We start from the raw sequence: 13,060 nt of genomic DNA on the forward strand, positions 1-13,060 counted from the left end.
GTTGCCGTCCTCTCACTGTGCCACCTCCTGCCCCATTTCCTCCGTGTCTCCGGTTTCCTCCTTCGCTCCCCCTCTGTCCCTGTGGAAACGGTGGACTCTTTTAATAATGACTATTGATCAATTTAAAAACAAGGCCAAGTTCAGTCCTGGTTCTGAAGGGTAACTAAGGGCCAGTGCAGTGGTGGGGTCCGGCCGATTCGCACTGTTTTGGCAGAACTGATACTTATTTTTCTGTTGAGTTCGGCGAACCAGTTGTTAAAATGGCACTTGTAATGAGGGTTCTCTCTGGAGTGCACAGCTGGGCAGCCGCCCACTGTGGAAATCACACATTTACATTCCTGACTCTTTTTGAGTGTTCCTCTGCCCGCTGTGTATTCTAAACTCCCAGAGTCATGTTCATTCTGCCCAAGGGTATAAAAAGTAGACGAAACTATGCTTGTGATATTTATTCATTTATTTTACAGCATTTGTTATGTTCTTGATAAAACACTGCATTTTTCTTCGTTTGCATTTGTTACTTCAGTACACAAACATAGCATGTAAAGAGAAAAAGTTCCACACTGCCAGAGGAGGACATGCTGTCGTTCATTTCAGCTGTAGGGCTCCAGATAACCATGAGATTCTGAGTGAATTATGCCATTCCTGAAAGTCTTTGAAGAGCTACAGATATTGTCAGAACAATTGCTACCAGTTCAGCAGAAGCAGTTTTCAAAGATGAACAAAATATGTTTAGAAAAGTAACCTGTTTCTAATATATCAAACACAGTGAATGTTGTCTAATTGGCCTACCTCCAAAGGAATGGGATCCTATTCCTACAGTGAAAAGATGGCTAAGGATAAGTCACACAGCCAGTGATGGTCAGGCAGGAGTGGAAAATACTGTAAGTAGAAGCAATATGAGAGTATCTTAAATAGCAGTTTTATTGGTTTTTTGGGTCAGATATTATTTAATTTTTAATTAGTATTTTAAAACTTGTATAGAATAATCTCATTTTGTGTACCTCTTTTTAATCTTAAATAACTAACTGTATGAAATAATAAACTACCTTTAGGTCTATATATTTTTATACTTGAAACAGTCATTAGGGAAGTGAAGAGTCCTGATGGTTTAGTGGTTATGAATTTGGCTGTGATCCTCAAGGTTGGTAGTTCAAAACTACCAGCCGCTCTTCAGTAAACAGATGAGACTTTCTACTCCCATTCAGTTACAGTCTCAGAAACTCAAAGAGGCAGTTCTACCCTGTCCTATATGGCTCCAACGAGTAGGCATTGACTCCATAGCAGTGAGTTGAGGGAGGGCAGTGAATTATTTGAACCCCACCACTGGCTCTAGTAGTGGGGGTCTGACCAGCCTCCATCTGACCAATAAGTCTGATCTCTCTCATTATGACTTGGATTTTTGGGGGGGAGGCGGGGTAGGAGGAGGTTATCTTATGAAGTTGTCAGTGATGCTGATGACTATGGAATTGAAATCCATCTACTGGATTTCAGTGATATTCCTAACTACTCATTCTAAAAAGAGACTTTCTGGTTTTAAGTGAACGGATGATGCACCTGGGGGCAGAGTGGGAGGGGGGCTTGGAAGTCCAGAAGGAACCAGGCATGACCAGTATTTATCGGAAGGGCTGCTACAGAGCCTGGGTGATTATTTGGAAGGTGACGAAATGGTGGGTGATTTAGCCTAAGCATTAGCCAGGGATCTCTTTGAATGATTTTCCTTTGGCAGGAACATGGGGCTGCCTTTTCACCCCATTAAGCATCTCTCTGTTTGGGTAGTCATTCATTCCATCAGCATTTTGATCGAGCACTTAACAGGATGCTCAGAACAGTACAAGGTGTTGTGGAGGAATTAAGCATTGAGGAATTCAGCATCTTCTCTCCTGCCATGTAGCTACAATCTGGGTCCGGCAGGCAAGCTTAATGATGGTGTAATTCATTTAGCAAATATCTGTGAGGCAGAGGCCCTCTCTGGCAGGTTCATGGTGAGAAGAACAGGGAGCTAGTGGCTATCCCGGGGAAACAGAAGGACACTGGGGACAGGGGGTAGCTTCTAGAGCCATCCTAGTCCTAGTCATGTGGCAGATGCAGCGTGAGGTCCAGACATTCTTCTGCGGTTGCCAGCCCAACGGACCTGGATTCAAGCCTGGCTCTACCCCGAGGGGAGGCCCTCCCTTTGTTTGGAGGTCTTGGGTTCTCTTGTCTGTAAAATAGGACTAGTGTTATGGCATTGCTGGTAGGGTTGGTAAGAAGATAAGAAGAGATGGCCCATGAGAAGGTCCCAGCAGAGTGGCTGGCATACAGTAGGTGCATAATTTGGGCTCATCTTTGGTCCTCCCTGTGTGAGATGGGCTATGTTCTTAGCTTGGGCTCTGTTTGGTAGAGTTCTCAGACCCCTGGATGGGCCCTCTCTGTTGGGCTGTACCAGCCTCCCAGCCCTGCTGACTTACCATGTGGGCAGTCAATAACTTTGGAAATCTCCACCTTGTCTCTGCTCCCAAGGCTGTGGAAGCACTCCTGCAGACCCTGGACCTGGAGAAGGAGGCGGTGGCCGTGGGGCATAGCCAGGTGAGTAGAACTTGCTTCTCAAGGTCATTCTGCTTGTGGCGGCTGGGACCGAAACCCAATTCTTGCCCTAGCTTCTCAGTGTGTCTTCTTCAGGGTAAAGAAGGGAATGGCCCCTCCCCTCCACAAGGAGATGGAAAGGCACAGTGGCTACAGTGGATTCAAATGTAGCAACAGTTGTGAGGATGGAGTGAGACCAGGAGCCCTTTGTTCTGTGGTGCGCAAGGTGGCTGTGAGTCAGAGCCGAGGCAACAGCCCCTAAGAACAGCATGATCCCAGGTTCGAGTGAAGAGCAAGGAAGCAATCAGAGGCAGGTGAAGAAGTCGCTGCCCACAGTTTCACGGTGGCCAGGGCACGTCTCCCAGCCTGTGCACTGCTCTAAGGGAGTACAGTTAGTGGATAATACTGATGTCCAGGAGGAAACTGTCTAAAGCAGGGGACAGCAAACTTCTGAAATGGAAGAGCCAATCGTGGCTCTCACAACAATTTAAAATTTAATTGAGAGCCATAAATGTATTTTTACAAACAAATGAAATCACCCTCACCTGAATATTCCTTCACAGTTCTCCAGCTTTACCTCCGAGCCACATGCGTACTGAAAGAGCAACACGTGGCTTATAAGCCGCAGGGTGCTGTCCTGGGCTAGAGCAAACCCAGGTGGTTGTATCCCCATGGAAGCTTACTGGGCTGTTTGCCTGCTGGCTTGGCGTCTTCACCCATGGGCTCTGGCGACCCAGACACATTGCACAGCACCTTGCCTTCCCCTTGGTTGGTGTGGACCTGGCAGTTGTGATCTGGAGAATTTTCATTGGCTGGGTTTAAGACATAGATCCCCAGGCCTTTCTTCCTACTTCATCTGAGTCTGGAAGCTCCCCTGAACCTCTTCAACCACCCCACTGATAGACAGGGATGACTGTGTTAGAGGTGCATTGTCTGGGATCAAACTCACTGCCACCAGCCAATTCTGACTCATAGAAACCCTACAGGACAGGGTAGAACTATACCTGTGGGTTTCCTAAACTATACATCTTGATGAGAATAGAAAATCTTACCTTTTTCCTATGGAGCAGCTGGCGGATTTGAACTGCTGACCATGAGGTTAGCCTCTCAAAGCATAACTACTAAGCTAGGAGGGCTCCAGAATGAGTTTCTAAAGGCAGATGTAATATCTCTGTCGTTAGGGGCCTCCTAGTTGGGAAGGCCACTACTGGGTTGACCAGTAACAGGTTCGCCCAGTGCATGCCTAGGTCTCACCACTTTCTAACCATGTGAATCTCGAGGCAATAATTTCACCTCTTAGAGCCTCTGTTTTCTCATCTGTGAAACATAACTATTGATCTCTCTCAAGGTGGATGCAGGCGTCTGCAACTTGTCATTCAACACGACGGGCTATCGTTGCAGATTGCATCCATTGGTCTGGTGGCAAGATGCCTACCAAATAGTGTTTCTTGTTTCATTAATGACACTGACCTATAAGCTCACTGCCATCAAGTCGGTTCTGACCCAGAGTGAACTCATAGAATGTGGTAGAACTGTCCCTGTGGGTTTCTAAGACCATAATTCTTTATAGGAGTAGAAGCCACAGTTTTCTCCCATGGAGTGGCTGGTGGTTTCAAACAGCTGACTTTGTGGTTATCAGCCCAACATGTAACCATTACACCACCAGGGTGCCTCACTAATGTATAAAACCAAAAATTTCAACTGCCAACGAGTTAATTCCAATGAATAGTGACTCTAATCTACAAGAGGCATTTCATTATTTAAACTATATGTGTCCTTGGGTATTTAAGGAACTCTGGAGTCTGCTCTGCTGTATCTGGTGGCTGTGAGTCAGAATCCACCAGATGGCAGCGAGTTTCAGTTTTCAATCTGTAAAATGCAGGTCTCTCAGTGGCACCGTGGGCTAGCTAACCCAAAAAGTTGGCAGTTCAAATCCACTGTGAGGAGAAAGATGAAACGGTCTATTTCCATAAGGATGGCAGCCTTGAAATCTGATGAGGCCAAGTACACCTTGTCCTTTAGGCTCCCAGTGAGCCAGTGTGTCGACTCACTGGTGCTGGGTGGGTAGGTGGCACATACAGTTTGTGCTTCACGACAAACTGGAGGGTTGGCAGTTCAAATCATCCAAGGGTGCCTCAGAAGAAGTAGCCAACCCCGTGGCTACTGGTAATTGCTGCTCCATTACTGTGGTGTCTGAATGGCCCTAGGAGCCCTGGCAGAGAGGGAGTGGCTGTGTGAGATGCATTGACACCCCATATGGCCTTCTGACCCTGGAATCCCAGCAGCCCCTAAAGCATCACACCTGTCTTGAAAGATTCAGTGATAGAATTCTCACCATGAATGGAAAAAAGACTCAGGTTGATTCCCAGGCAACCTTTAGGGGCAGTGCCATTGTTAGGGGACACAAAGTTGCGTGATGACTCATGGTGACCCTGTGAGCAACAGAAGGAAACCCCGTCCAACCCTACATCATCCTCACAGGAGTTGCTATGTTGGAGCCTGTCCCTGCAGCTGCCATGCCAATCCATCTCATTAAGGACCTTCCTTTTTATTCACTGATAGCCCCCACCCCCTTGCTAAGTATGATGTTCTTCTCAGGGCCTGGTCCCTCCCCAGAACAAGTCCAGAGCAGGTGAGATGAAGTCTTGCCGTCCTTGCTTCCAGGGAGCGTTCTGGCTGTACTTCCTCTGAAGCAGATCTGTTAGTATTCCTGGCGGCCCATGGAACTTACAGGATCAGGCCAGTCATCGAGGGCAAACTATTCATGCCACTTCAAGTCAATTTTGACACACAGTGACCTTTGAGGACAGAGTAGAACTGCCCCTTGCAGTTCCTAAGCCTGTACATCTTCATGAAAACAGCCTGCCTCATATTTCTCTCTTGGAGAACCCAGTGGGCTCAAATTACCAGCCTTTGGGTTAGCAGTCCAATGCTTGGCCCTCTAGGAAACCACGAGGGGTCCTTCATGAAAGAACAGCTAGTAGGAGTGGAATTGAAAAAGGGTGGGGTGTGCACCCACTTCCACTTGCCGCCTTCTGTCCTTCCAGGTGTTCCTTAAGGCTGGCGTGGTCTCCAGGCTGGAGAAGCAGCGGGAAAGACTGGTGTCTCAGAGCATCATCCTCTTCCAGGCTGCCTGCAGGGGCTTCCTGTCTCGCCAGGAATTCAGAAAGTGTAAGGTACGGAGGCCAGTGTGCCCGGGGATCCCCACAGAGGTGAGACTCTAGAGAAGGGCCATACCCCCTGGCTCATGAGGGTGTGAGTGCGTCCACGCTACTCATGTTGATGCTTGCGTGCATGGGAATCTGTGGGATATTGTCCACGTGGTGCTTTGAACCTCCATCAAGAAAAGGACTCTGTTTTTCTACCTGCCATAGAAGATGGTGCTGCTGCTGGTCCAAGGACCCATCTCTGTAAGCAGGTCAGCCAGCCATGGGCAAGGCAGTCTGCTTATTCCTAGGTCTGTGACCCAAAATTCTCAAGGAATTTCCACCTTGATCTTGACCTCTAGGAGGTAGTCCATGCTCTCCTGGCTCAGTCTGGGATTTCAAACTCGCTGTCTTTGGAGAACAGCACACAAGGAAGGAGCTGGGCCAAGGCCACTAAGATCTAGGAGACCCAAGGATAAATTCAGAATCTGGAGACCCACTCTTGGCCCTGGCCTTCAGAACTCTCTAGAGACAGAATTCTATGACCTTATCTATTGAAGTAGAAACCAACCATTGAAAATGAAAAGGGAAGCATTATCCAAGAGCAGAGGGTTAAGACAGAAGGAAGGATGGAAAAAGGAAACAGAGGGAGGAAATGGGATAAATAATGGGCCATTGAGGGGGTGACCATGGAAGAGTTGAATTAAAATGCATATGAATTGTTGAATGTAAAACTCTGACCTGCTCTGTTAACCTTCCTCTAATTCACGATATTTTTTTAAGATTCAAGAATACATAAATAAACACGAGGATAAGTCTAAAAGTATTGCTACCAGGGTTCTTGTTGATATATGCACAGGTTTATACCAAGCAAAGGTGCTGAAACATGATTCAACCATCAGGGGGTGGCTGCAAGTAAGTGCCACCTTCTCCCAGGAATACGCATGCCCCTCAGTTTCATCATCAGGATCCACGATCAATGTTCATAGAATCAACAGTCACGAAATAAAAGGACGCATTGCATTGGGTAGATCTGCTGCACAAGACCTCTTTAAAGTATTTGAGGAGCAAGGATGTCACTTTGAGGCCAACAGTATGCCTGACCCAAGCCGTGGTATTTTCAGTCACTTCAGATGCATGTTTTCACATGGAAAATGACTAAGAAGGCCAAAGAATTGGTGCATTTGAACTCTGGTGCAGGTGAAGCATATAGAAAGTACCATGGACAAATCTGTCTTGGAAGAATGCAGCCAGAATGTTTCTTAGCTGCCTGGATGGGGAGACGTCATCCCATAAACTTTGGACATGTGATCCGGGGAGACCAGTCTCTCGAGAAGGACATCATGCTTGGTAAAGTAGAGCAGCAGTGAAAAGGGTGGGGACCTCAATGAGACGGACTGACACAAGGATGGCACCGAGGGTCTCAAACATAACAATAATTGTGAGGATGGCGCAGGACCAGGCGGTGTTTCATTCTGTTGTACGAAGGGGGAAAGTCATTCGATGGCAACCAAACATAACCACAGCCTCATTATGGTGCCTTCAAAAGACAAATAATGTTCCAATCAAACCAGTAGCTTCCAAGGGCCAAAGTCAAGGCCAAAGACCAACTCAGGAGGCTATTCCAATGGGCCATCTCCAAGGACACAGAATGATTATGACCTTATTAGGAAGAATTTTTAAAACATGAAAAACTGCCTTGGTGACACGAAGTCCAGGAAAGCTTCACCGAGAGGTCTGTCTTCTATCATGACAATGAACCTGCCCATTCTCCCAGGGTAGCGAGAGCTGTCTCAGCAGAATGCCTTCGGGAAACCTTACCGCATCCACCCTCCAGTCCTGATCTTGCCCCTTCAGACTCCTTTGTGTTCCCTAGAGACAATGAACATGATTTGTGTCACATGAGGAGGCCAGAATTGCCTCTTGGAGATGTTGTGAATCAAAGCGCTCAGAGCGGGAGTCCTCAGGGGAGGCTCAGAGAGATGGAAACACTGCCTTCACATGTGGATGGCCCCGGATGGAGGCTGTGGCAAGAAACAATGGCTTCACATTTCAAGACTTTTACCTAATAAAGGTCTCTATGATTTTTGTAGCAATACTTTATGACTCAACCACCTACATACCAAAACCCCCCTTCAAACTCATGGCCATGGAGTCCATTTGTAGAGCTGCCTCTATGAGTTTCAGAGGCTGCCAATCTTTATGGGAGCAGACAGCCTCATCTCTCCCTTGCAGCGGCTGGTGGTGTAACCACTGACCCTTTAAGTTTGCAGCCCTGTGCGTCACCAACTACTACTTCCGGCTTACGTGGAAATTGAAAAATACTGTAGTAGTGTTTAAATACTCTTTAAAAAAGCTTGTTTTTTAGCTATGAGGGAGCTTTGAAAAGCTCATGGGAAAAAATGGAATTAAAAGATAGTGAAATCTTTTTCTCCCCCGTGAGCATTTTGAAGCCCCTTCGTATTAGATAACAACAAAATCAGGAACATTGTTTCTGATGGGCACTCTCAAGTACTTTTAAGGTGAGGTTTTGCCTTGTATACTGGTGTTCAAACCTATCTTTAGATGTGACCCTGTGGAATATTATCTTCTCCCCTTACCATATAGGATTAAGGGGCCCTGGTGGCATGGTGGGATAAGCATTAGACTGCTAACTTCAGGGTTGGCAATTCAATCCCCCCACCTCCACCCCCAGCCACTCTATCAGAGAGAGATGGGTCTGTCTGTTCAGAAATCCGAGGGAGCATTAAGAGGCGGGATGAACTCAGTGGCAGTGGGTGGGCTCCTTGTGATTGTCACCATGGGGTCATGCGGGATTAAGGGATCATGGATGAATGCCTAGTGCCCTCAAACCAAAGCGAGACTCAACTGCCATTGAATCAATTCTGACTCGTAAGGACCCTAGAGAAGAGAGCAGAACTTCCCCCAGGGGTTTCCGAGACTGTAACTCTTTACAGGAATAGACAGACTCATCTTTCTCAGCAGAGCTGCCGGTGAACTTGAAGTGCTGACCTTGTGGTTCCTAGCCCAACGTGTAACTGACCACAATACCAGGCGCCTGCCCAGAGCTCAGGGCCTGTCATAGTAGAGTAGGAATTCACCTAAACCTGTTTGTGTTGTTTTGTGTTTTGCTCTCCTGGCTGCTCACTGCTCTGCAAACCCACGCCCTCCATGCCCCCATCATGCCTCCCTCTGCCTCCTCCTCTGGTCAGGTGGAAAGCACCTCCTCTAGTCTCCTTGTCCTCTCTCTTCAGATCCTTCGCCTGGCCACCCGGTGCATCCAGAGGAATGTGGCTGTGTTCCTGCAGGTCCAGGACTGGCCGTGGTGGCGGCTCCTGGGGTCCCTGCGGCCCCTGCTGAGCACCACCTTGGGGGAGGAGCAACTGCGGGCCAAGGAGGTTTGTCCCTGACTCCCCTCCCCCAGCTGAGCCCAGCCCCCACTGTGCTTCTGCTCTAAGACCCCTGCACCGCTGTCAGTCCCACACACCCTCCGTCCTGTACACAGCGGATGGGCAACACCAACAGGGCCAGAGGGACACTTCAAGTCTCCTACAGAGCCACCATTCCATAGGGTCTTGCATGGATTTTCTTATCTTCACTTCAAAGAAAAAAACCCCAACCCCCACCAGAGTAAAGTTTATCTTGACTTATAAGCCCCTATAGCACGGAGAGCTGCATTCTAGGGCTTCTAAGAATATTCATCTTTGGGAGTATCGACAGCCTCATCTTTCTTCTAGAGCAGTGGTTCTCAACCTGTGGGTCACGAGCCCCTGAGGTCGACCCCTTCACTGGGGTCACCCAATTCATAACAGTAGCAAAATTACAGTTAAGAAGTAGCAATGAAAATAGTTGTATTGTTGGGGGGTGGGGGTCACCACAACATGAGAAACTGTATTAAAGGGTCATGGCATTAGGAAGGTTGAGAACCATCAGTGGTTTGGAACCACTGACCTTTCAGTTAGCAGCACAGCTCTAAACTCCTGCACTCCCGGGAAAATGTCCCACTTAGAGGAAAGGTGAAAGAATAATTCAATGAAAACAGATCACAGCCCTTGGCTGTGCCCTGACCAGACACAGGGTCACCTGCGGTCGTCGGGTAAGGACCCCAGAGGACGATGCAGTCACTAGTTGGGCTTTGGTCTCTACCCTTCAGCTCAGTGTCAACATCCACCCTCCATGGTGGGTCCCAGCCTCTCCACACACGGCAGAGAGCTTTAGAAAGTTCGTAGGGAAAACTGGAATGAAAAGATAATGAGACTTTCTGATGAACTTTCTGAAGCCCCCCCACCCCAGGCCCCCCGACCCACATGCTGTTGTTAAGTGCGGTCTACTGGGTTCTGGCTCAGTAGCCCATGCACCACGGAGCGAAACACTGCCCAGTCCTGCAGCAGCCCCGCCCTGCTTGTTCTGTTTGAGGCATGGCTGCAGCCACTGTGTCCAACCCTTTCATCGAGGGCCGCCCTCATTTTCCCTGCCCCTCTACTTTCCAAAGCGTCATGTCCTGCACGCACACATCCGACACTCAACCCACCGCACTGAGGGGGCCGTGTTGGGCTGCTTGGGCCTCCCAGCCACCGCTGGAAACAAGGTGAGAGGGTCTGGTCCCGAGAAGCCTGACACACAGCATTAGATGCTTCCAGGAGCAGGTCTGCTCTGTCCTAGAGGGTCGCTGTGAGCTGGAATGGACTCAGTGGAGGCGGGTTTGAGTTTGCATTCAGTAGCCGCCCCCATCCCCCAACCGCTCTTGACCCAAGTGGCACACAGGCCTCTCACTTCTCAATCCCAGAATGGCTTTGTTTGTTTCTGTAGGAGGAGCTTACAGCGCTGAGACAGAAGCTGGAGAAGGCAGAGAGGACGAGGAATGAACTGCGGCAGAATGCAGACCTGCTGGACAGCAAGGTACCCCCATCCCTGTGAAGAACAGGCCTACTGCGGGCATGGTGGGGGTGGGGGCACAGGGGTGGGGGTAGGGTTGTTACTGGAGGGATGGCCACTGTGTGAAGTGCTGTAAGACTTACGTGCTCTCATGCTCAGAGTGTCCCCACTTCATAAAACTGAGGCCAGGGGAATATGGGTTTGGATTCAAACCCGGGCCATCTGCTGACGAAGGGAAGGGAAAGTACTGCTCAAATTAATGACCAACGCACCAATCATGCTGTGGCTCGGGGGTGGCGGTGCATTCTGCTATATTAAAGTGAGAACAGTCCCTGTACTTGGAGAACAACTTTGCACCCCATAGAACTGGCAAAGAGAATGCAGCATGCATCAAGAGTTTCTGCAAATCCATTGCAAGAAGACAAACACCTCTTTTTTTTAAAAAGGCAGAACATGTCAATAGGCCTTTGTCAAAGGGAAGGACTTTCGGTTCCATGGATTCACATGTTCTGGAATCTAAATAGGAGCCCTGGTGGTGTAATGACTGGCAGTTCAAAACCACCAGCAGCTAAACGAGAGAAGACTGGGCTTTCTACTCCCGTAGACAGTTGCCATTTCGGGGGTGTGCTATGATCCAGCATTGCTTGGAGGGCAGTGTATGTTTTTTGGGTCTGGAATCCAAATGGTCACTCACCTCATGGAGTGGTGCACTGGGGAATGCGAGTTACCACCACCACCACCATTTTCATGATGTTGGGCTGGCAACACTAAAAAGTCTGAAGTAGCCAAGACGTGGGAAGGACACGGAATATCTGGAGCTCCTAGTGAGCCTCAGTGGCACAGTGGTTATGCGTTGGGCTGTACACCACAAGGTCAGCAGTTTGAAACCATCAGCCACTCCTTGGGAGAAAGACAGCGCTTTCTATCCCCATAAACAGTTACAGTCTCAGAAACCCACAGGGGCCCGTAGGGCTCCCCTGTCCTCTAGGGTCGCTGTGAACCATCAGGGACTCAGTAATAGTGAGCTTGGGTGTACGCTCCCTGCGTGTGGACGTGGGAGTCCATCGGCATTGTCTGCAGACGCCGGAGTGTTCCTCCCCAAGACCCAGCAAACACCACTTCTGGCTCCCCCTATGGATGAAACAAAGAGACTCAGAGTGGTGACCTTGGTCACGTTTAAGGGATGCTCTCTGGAATGCTGCGCAGAGGAGAGTTTTGTTGGGTGACCATGTAAATTCCTCAGAGCGGACATGAATGAGGAAGTCAGCCATTCACCATCTGCTTTTGTAAACAACATTGTACTGGAACCCAGTCACGCCAATCCACATATGCAGAGCTGCTTTGGGCTGCGCTGGCTTGGATTGTGATGGCAGAGGCCAAAACATCAATGCTTACTCTCTAGCCCTGTCCGGAGAAAGTACGCTGCTCCCTGGTGCCAGCATTAACAAGGGAGCCTCACAGCATTTTGCCGAAGTCAATGTTCATTTACAATGGAATACCTAAAGGAGAGTAGGTTTGAAATTTGCTGGACAATATTGGATGCTGATGACCTTATATGTGGATACACAGACACACACATAAGGGGCATCAGCATTATCTATTGGTTAAGGCATATACACACAGACACACACACAGACACTCACCCTCACACATATGTATCTATGCAAGGATGAGGCTCTCTACTCCCCTAAAGAGTTAACAGTTTCATAAACCCACAGGGCCAGTTCTTCCCTGTCCTATTGGGTCCCAAGGGCTCTCATTGACTCGATGGCAGGGAATTTGGAGTTGGGTTTTTGTTTTGTTTTTAATACATACACACACATATACTCGGGGAATTTAAATGGAATCAAAAGATAATGGAATTTCCCCACAACTTTAAAAAATCTCTTATGTACACTACCTTTCTCTGTTCATGGATCAAGAGGCAGTTGTGCAAACACAACAAGGGAATATTGCATGGTTTAAAGTCAGGAAAGGTATGTCAGGGTTGTATCCTCTTATGATACATATTCAATCTGTATACTGAACAAATCATCAGAGAAGCTGAGTTATATGAAGAAGAATGTGGCATTAGGATTAGAAGGTGTATTAGTCTGGGTTGACTAGAGAAACAAACCCAGAGACACTCATATATGTATAATAGAGAACTTTACATCAAAGAGTAATTGTATATTAAGAAAACATCCCAGTCCAGTCCAGATCAAGTCTGTAAGTCCAATATTAGCCCGTGTGTCAGATACCAGTCTGTAAATTCCTCATCAGACTCATGCAGCCATGCAATAATGCCGAATACAGGAAGATCACAGGCAGTGGGTGGAAAGTCTGTGGATCCAGTGGCAGTGTAAGCATCTCAGCACTGGCATGGGTCTCCATGTGGCTCCTCCAGCCCCAGGGCTCTCACTCCATCAGCATAACTACATGTGTCTTGTCAGCAAGAGGCTGAAGCAGAGAATGGAGTGTGTATGTGGTCTCCAGTC

At 48.2% G+C, this 13,060-nt stretch overlaps 1 protein-coding gene across 1 annotated transcript in view; it reads left to right on the forward strand.

Moving 5' to 3' along the window:
• MYO18B (myosin XVIIIB) overlaps positions 1 to 13,060 on the forward strand; it is a 307,510-nt gene that overhangs the window by 123,893 nt on the left and 170,557 nt on the right. Inside the window, exons 22-25 of the mRNA XM_045289537.1 lie at positions 2,500 to 2,565; positions 5,610 to 5,738; positions 8,963 to 9,106; positions 10,518 to 10,607. Of these exons, the coding sequence (XP_045145472.1) occupies positions 2,500 to 2,565; positions 5,610 to 5,738; positions 8,963 to 9,106; positions 10,518 to 10,607 (429 nt within the window). The remainder of the gene's footprint in view (positions 1 to 2,499; positions 2,566 to 5,609; positions 5,739 to 8,962; positions 9,107 to 10,517; positions 10,608 to 13,060) is intronic.

This window comes from Echinops telfairi, unplaced genomic scaffold (genome assembly GCF_000313985.2).
Source record: "Echinops telfairi isolate 266 unplaced genomic scaffold, ASM31398v2 ScPeMD7_29;HRSCAF=101, whole genome shotgun sequence".
Lineage (NCBI taxonomy): Eukaryota > Metazoa > Chordata > Mammalia > Afrosoricida > Tenrecidae > Echinops > Echinops telfairi.